At 52.5% G+C, this 7,604-nt stretch overlaps 1 protein-coding gene across 6 annotated transcripts in view; it reads right to left on the reverse strand.

Annotated features, from left to right (window-relative positions):
• KCNT2 (potassium sodium-activated channel subfamily T member 2) overlaps positions 1-6,425 on the reverse strand; it is a 397,559-nt gene extending 391,134 nt beyond the window's left edge. For all 6 annotated transcript variants that reach the window (XM_029081285.2, XM_029081284.2, XM_029081282.2 and 3 more), the window contains exon 1: positions 6,197-6,425. In XM_029081285.2, coding sequence (XP_028937118.1) covers positions 6,197-6,291 — 95 coding nt within the window. In that variant the 5' untranslated portion in view covers positions 6,292-6,425. The remainder of the gene's footprint in view (positions 1-6,196) is intronic.
• Between the last annotated feature and the right edge of the window lie 1,179 nt (positions 6,426-7,604).

The raw sequence follows: 7,604 nt of genomic DNA on the forward strand, positions 1-7,604 counted from the left end.
AACCTCTGTTAGTTGCCCATCCAACTCTGCATCTAATAGAAACTCTTTACCATCAACTTTCCTACTTTTCCTCCTACAACCCAGCCTACTACACACTTTGCTCTTCTACTGGTAGCCAACTCACTGCCCCCAATCTCATCACTCTGCCAACCCCTTGCCCACGTTCTCCTTTTGGATTCCCTCCCCTTTCATATCCGACAGTCGATCACTCTCCCCTACTGTAAACCTTGCTCTGCACACAATAGACGCTCAATAACTACAACTTAATGAATGAATAAAAAATCACAACTCCTCCAGGAGACCTTCCCTGACTAAGCCCTCATCTCCTCTAATCCCTCCCTTTCCCTCCCTTCTGTGTCACCTATAGTAAAGATTCTTTCAATCAGTCATATTTATTGAGTGCTTACTGTGTGCAGAGCATCACACTAAGCACTTGGAAAGTACAATTCAGCAATAAAGTGAGACAATCCTTACCCACAACGGGCTTACAGTCTAGGGTGGGGAAAAAGACTTCAGAAGAAGTAAAAAGACATCAATATAAATAGAATTACAGATATGCACATATCTGTAGCAGCATGGCTTAGTGGAAAGAGCACGGGCTTGGGAGTCAGAGGTCACGAGTTCTAATCCTGCCTCTGCCACTCGGCTGTGTGACTTTGGTCAAGTCACTTCACTTCTCTGTGCCTCAGTTTCCTCATCTATAAAATGGGCATTAAGACTGTGAGCCCCATGTGGAACAATCTGCTTACCTTGTATCTACCCCAGTGCTTAGAACAGTGCTTGGCACATAGTAAGTGCTTAACAAATATCATCATCATTATTATTATTATTATATACATAAGTGCTGTGGGGCGGGGGCGGTGGGGGGAAGAGCAAAGAGAGTGAGTCGAGGAGACACGGGAGTGGGGAGCTGAGGAAAAGAGGGCTTGGGTTGGATAAAGTCCCAGCCCCACAGTCTAGGTAGAAGGGAGAACAGGCTTTGAGTGCCCATTTTAGAGATGAGGAAACTGAGTCAGAGAGAAATTAAGTGATTGCCTCAAGATCACATAGCAGGCAAGTGGCAGAGGAGGGATTAGAACTCAGGTCCTCTGAGTCCCAAACCTGTAGTCTTTCCACTAGGCCACACTGCTATAACTAGTATCCAGAGCTTAGAACAGTGCTTGGCACATAGTAAGCGCTTAACAAATACCATCATTATCATGATTATTACTATAGCCTCATTCCTAGGGTTTAAGTATAAGCATGAGAACAAGAACAACGATAGCACCACTTCTGTACTCCACTTTCATTCATTCATTCAATAGTATTTATTGAGCGTTTACTATATGCAGAGCACTGTACTAAGCATTTGGACTGTACACTTTGAGCAACTGATAGAGACAATCCCTGTCCAATGACGAGCTCACCTTGAAACTCTGAGTTCTGTGCAGATTCAGGCCAAGGCTGCCCTGTGTAATGAACCTGTTCAGAATTCACCATTTTGACCACAAATAACTGATTTTTCCGTTCATTCATTTATTTGGGCAGGCATTCACAAGAAGGGGTTACTAGTGCTGAATCATTTCCCTGTGCCGTCTTAATATATCTATTATTTTAATTTTTCACATCTAGTAAAAAGCAGCTATTTATATCTCAAGAAAGACACAAGGTACAAACTCTCATTTTTGCAGAGGTGTCTGGGGAATTTAAGCCAGGCTGACATCCTGTTCAAACACAGACATTGAGCAAGACACTACAACTGCCTACTTTGTTCGGAGAAACGATTTTGGGAAATCAAACACTGTTTCCAAGTTTATTTTTAAAGATGTCACCTTTCGTAAGTTGAAAACCTCCACTGGCACAAGGATTATCGTTGCGGGAACATTGCAAACAAGCCCAAGAATGCCCAGAGATTGATGAAGTTCAAACGGTAACTGCCAAGATCCCCTAGAACGATCAGAGTCAACATCATCATGAAGGGGTGCTATCACGGATCAATTCTGCCCTAGGATTTTAAACACAGACTTTCACACCCGCATCACTCTTTCCAGACTTTTACCAGAGTTTTTCACCTGTGGGAATAAGCATTTTAGCTTTGAAACAACTCATGACAATCATGGAACTTTTCTTCCACCCAAGTAACATGTGGCAGGCCTTTAACTGTAGGCTAATGGCTGTGGCTTTCAAATCGAGTCAATATCCTCCCCTGGCCGATTTTCAAAAATGATCTTTTGTTTCACAATGAAGATATAATGGATATTCCATTGTAACCCCTGTGAGGCCGGTGCTCAATCAATCAATTAATGGTATTTATTAAGCACTTTCTATGTGCAGGGCACTGTACTAAGTACTTGGGAGAATACAACAGAGTTAGTTCGTTGTGGGCAGAGACTGTATATTGTATTGTACTCTCCCAAACGTGGAGTACAGTGCTCTGAACACAGCCAACGCTCAATGACTACAATTGAACGAATGAATGAATTAGCAGACCCGCTCCCCGCCTACGACAAGTTTACAGCCTAGAGAGGGAGACAGACATCAGTATAAATAAGTAACATGTAATATACAACTTAAAGTCATGTACACAAGCGCTGTGGGCGATTAGCAAATGCCCAAAGATCACAGATTCAAGTGCAACTCCAGCTTCTCAGCAGACAACTGGCTAATTTAACCTCATGAAAGACAGGCTTTTCTGGATTGGCTGAGAAAGTTTACAGTCTGCTCTTATCAGTCAATCAGTTTGATTTATTGAGCAATCAGCAGGATTTACTGAGCACTTACTCTGTGCAGAGCATTTTACCAAGCACTTGGGAGAGTACAATAATACTGAGTTGGTAGACGCATTCCCTGCAAACAACGAGGTTACCGTCTCGAGGGAATTTACAGCCTGGAACCCTCCTTTCTTTCCCGTTAATCTTGGATTGAACACAGCATCCAGGCATGTCTAGCCCCAGTACTGGCAGAGCAACGTCTCAGTTTTAGCAGCTATCAGTCTAGTTAAGAGCAGAGAGTGTGAGAGCAACGCAAAAAGCAGCTTTTTCCCTCTGCAGCTCCCGAGGGCAATGCTCTCAGATGGAGACTTGAATCAGTCAATCAGTATTTCCTTAATAGGTATAACTGACCTTCTAAATTAACATACCTGCTGCGTTTGTCTGAACATGGTGAATGGACTATGTCCAGTACATCTTTCTGTGCACTTTAATGGGCAGCCTGAATTCAGTGTTCTTTTGCCACATTACAGATTTCAAATTTAAATCCATAGCTCTGCCAAGTCCTGACCCGTAACAGCATTTTCTTGTATTTCTCTCCCTCCCTCTCTCCAGGTCTACCAACTCTGTTGTACTGTTATATTCTACTCTCCCAAGTGCTCAGTATAGTGTTCTGCACATAGTAAGGGCTTCATCAATACAATTGATGGATTGATTGACAATACACTCTTCAAACAATAATTGCTAGAGCTATGTAGTTCATTAGACGCTGCAGGCATGCAGCTAACGATATGTGACAGATATAAATACCAGGCCATTTTTCCCCAAGATAGAAAACGAATCTTTTGAATGAAGTTGATGTCATGTGAGGTTTTAAATCTAGGCTGAAAATAAGCAGAAATCGAAAGACTCTTCCTGCTACTTTCAGACAGTACTGAAGGAGTCATGTCAGCTAGTTGATGCATTCGCTAGTGGAAATGCTGTGTTCTGGCTCCCCTAGAGGTTCCACAAGACTGGCCCAGGCTCCCCAGATGCTGTGGCTTCTTCTGTCCAATCCTTGGTCAGTGACTTAAGAAGGTGGGTGGCAACCGCTGCTGGTTCAGACCCCGCTGGCTGACACAGAAGGGGCTTTCTATGCTCCATTTACACTACCACCTGAGAGCCTCGGGGAAGCCCGCTTGGACCACATCACCCAGGCTCTATGGGGCTTCTGACACCCTGGGGGCTCCTGGCCAGCCATGTCCCCTTGGTGGCCATGGGGGTGAGGCCCGCCCGGATGCCTAGAGACCCCCCAGAGGCGCCCAGAGGGCTCAGGCCCAGTCCACCTCGAGAAGCAATGTGGCTTAGTCAATAAAGCACAGGTTTGGGAGTCGGAAGGTCCTGGATTCTAATCCTCCCTCGGCCACATGTCTGCTGTGTGAGCTCAGGCAAGTCAATTCACGTCTCTGAGCCTCAGTTACCTCATCTGTAAATTGGGGATTAAGAGTGTGAGCCCCGGGTGGGACAGGGATTGGGTCCAACCTAACTTGTATCTACCCCAGTGCTCAGAACGGTGCTCAGCATACTTAACAAGTATTATTATTATCATTATCATCTGTCCATGAGCCCTGGTCAATCGTGGAAAGCGAGCTCGGTCTCCAGGGTGCAGTCTGACTAACCTGTAAACTGGGACAGATCCAAAGGCCATTTCAACCAGCTCCTTTCCAGCCTAGCTACAGGTTAGGACAATCTCGGAGGGAAACTAGGCCCTCTCCTCCAAAACAAAACCGTGAGGCTTCCCGGGCATCACTGGTGGCAAATGACTGGTCGGAAATAGAGCACAGTTGAGACCATTTGTTTTTAAACAGAAGCTTAGAGGACTTCCATATCACCAGAGATGATGTGATCTTTTTATAGCCAAGGTCTTTTCTCAACACAAGGGCAGGACGCTAACTAATAGAAGGGTGTACTTTAGTCCAAGCCCGCCTACCGCCTGCTTAATAATCTGTGAAACATTATTTCCATTAATTAGAATAGAGGCATCCATTTTATGCTTGTGTATGCGTGTCAGCCTTAAATTAGGTTTCTTATCAGGATTTACAGCTTCACATTTAATAAGATTGGGTTTCGTTTTCTATACTTTAAAAGGAAATTAACTGGGTACTAACCCACCGCCGCTGTGAGGTTGTCCAGATGAAAGCTCAGCTGACGTACTGTGTAAACACGAGATACCGTGTTGTTCTAAGTGTCACCGTTACTGACGATCGAGCAGAAACAATGGGCCATCTATACCGAGTTTCTCCTCGGATAGCATCCTTAATGGATTTACGGTCTACTTTCACCTCGTGAGATAACTGTGGTAAAAAATTGACTACGGCGAAACTTGCCAACCTCAGTGAAAAGTGGCCCCCAGAAGACCCACGAGGTAGTTCATTCTTTCCTTCAATAGTATTTACTGAGCGCTTACTATGTGCAGAGCACTGTACTAAGCGCTTGGAATGTACAGTTCGGCAACAGAGAGAGACAATCTCTGCCCCCTGACGGGTTTACAGTCTAATCGGGGGAGACAGACGGAGAAAAAGAAGACAACTTAATGGTAATAAATAGAATCGAGGGGATGGTTCGTGTTTATAGGTGTCCACGGAACACCTGGAAAAAAAAAAAGAGAGCGGAGGAGCACAACAGATGTGTTCACGAGACTTTTTATGCCAAACAGAGGAGCCCGAAAACAATTTAAGGCCCGAAATGCAAGAGCGGCTTCGGGCAGGTGGCCAAGTGTCGGGTAGGGGACTAAAAGCGTGCTCCTAAAAGTTTCCCGGTCCAACTTTCCAAATAGAACGATTCATCCCCAAATCTACCGTCCCCAACTCCAAGATCAAATCCGCGGTGCGTGCCGGGGTGAGGGGGAACGAACTGCAACTTGTCAGTGAAACGGGGTTCCCTTCTCCACAGCTCCTGACTCCGAGCTGGTTTCCCCCCAGTGAAAACTAAGCGTTGGAAAATGACATTTCTTAGAACTAAGGCTCTAAGGACCGGTGTCCCCAGGGCCACGGGGAGGCGGCTCAAGAGAGATGCGCGCAGCCCTCAACTTTCAGGCGCAAGGTTCGTTCATCCATTCATTCAGTCGCAGTGATTGAGCGCCTCCCGGGCGCACAGCACTGTGCTGAGCGCTTGGAAAGTACAATTCGCCATCCGATAGAGGCGATCCCCGCCCAGCGACGAGCTCCTGAAAGGGGCGTCTGGCCGGGGGTACGTTCGAGGGCTCTTTGGCTGGGTTTTGGGGCGGGGGGGCGGGAAGGGTTTCCTTCCCTCCCAGGTGAGCGATCGGTGCGGACGGTGGGGCGGGCGCGGAGGGGCGGCGCTGGAGCCCTGCGGCCGCGGTGCCCGCCCGGGCCCCGGAGGACTTGTCCAAGTGTCAGGGGGAAGGGGCACCCGGCCGGACATCGGCCGATGGCTTCGGCCCCGAGCTGGGGGGTCGGTCCCTGCCGCCCCCGCCCCCCGGGCACCGCTGCCCCGCGCCACTCACTCACCTGTCGTCGTTCTGCCACCCTTGGTCCCCCAGCAGCAAATCCCGAAACCTGTACCTGGGGGGCAGGGGGGGCACCTCGCTCTCCAAGTCCACCATCCTTCCCAGCCCGGGGCAGGGGGGCGCGGGGCAGGGCAGGGCAGGGCGGGGAGGGGAGGCTGAGCGTCCGGCGGCACTTTCCGGAGAGGCCGGGCCGGAGCGGGACGAGCAGGACGAGGAGCAGGGCGAGGAGGAGGAGGAGGTGGGAGGAGGTGGGAGGAGGGGGTGGAGGAGAGAGGAGGAGGAGGAGGAGGAGGAGAACGGGGGGGGGGCGGGCGGGCGGGCGGGCGGCGCTCCCTCCCGCCGCCGCTGGGGGCGCCCGGCCCGCCCGTGCCGGGCCCCGCCAAGACCGTTGCGAGGGGGCGGCGGGAGGGAGCGCCGGCCAATGGGAACCCCGCTCATTTGCCTAGGCGGGGCCAGCCGGCGGGGGGCGTGGAGCCGATTGGCCGATTCCGGGTCGGGGGCGGGGCCTCCCGGGGGCCGGGGGCGGGGGGGGCTGCTGGGCGCAGGCGCCGCGGGGGGGGGGCGGGGCGCGGGGGAATCCCCCTTCCCCCCCCCCCCCCAGGACTGGCTTCCCGGCCGTCTGTCTCCCCGCCTCCCCGCTGGAGCTCCCTCCTCTCCCCGGGCATCTCCCTGGGCATCTCCCCGGGCATCTCCCCGGGCCCCGGCTGGAGGTCCCCGGCCCATGTCCCGGGGAATCTCCCCGGTCCCTGGGGAAGCTCCCCGGCGCCCGGCCCATCTCCCCGGGAATCTCCCTAGCTCCCGGTGGCGCTCCCCGGCCCCCCGATCCACCTCCCCGGCCCCCCGATCCACCTCCCCGGCCTTGGGCGGCGCTCCCTGGCCCCGAGGTGACCCCCTGGCTCCCTGGGCATCTCCCTGCCCCTCTCTCGAGGCACCTCCCCGGGCATCTCCCCGGCCCCCCTGGTGTCCCGAGGCATCTCCCCGGGCATCTTCCTGGTCCCCGGGGGAGCTCCCCGGCCCCCGGGGCCACTCCCTATACCCCCATGCAGCTCCCTGGTCTCCCGAGGTAGCTCCCTGGGCATCTCCTTGGCACCCGGTAGAGCTCCCTGGTCCCCCTGGGGCATCTTCCTGGGTATCACCCTAGCTCCCGGTGGAGCTCCCTGGACCCCCGAGGCATCTTCCTGGCCTTGCGTGGTGCTTCCCGGGCCCCGGGGCGACCCCCTGGCTCCCTGGGCATCTCCCTGAGCATCTCCCCGGCCCCCCGGGTGGAGCTCCCTGGCCGCCGGGGCCGCCCCCTCTAGCCCGGTGCAGCTCCCTAACCTGCCAGGGCGTCTCCCCGACCCCCGGCTGCAGCTGCCTTTCCCCCTTGGGCCGTCATCCGTGGGCCGAGGTGGAGCTCGCTGGTCCCCGGG

This window comes from Ornithorhynchus anatinus, chromosome 16 (assembly GCF_004115215.2).
Source record: "Ornithorhynchus anatinus isolate Pmale09 chromosome 16, mOrnAna1.pri.v4, whole genome shotgun sequence".
Lineage (NCBI taxonomy): Eukaryota > Metazoa > Chordata > Mammalia > Monotremata > Ornithorhynchidae > Ornithorhynchus > Ornithorhynchus anatinus.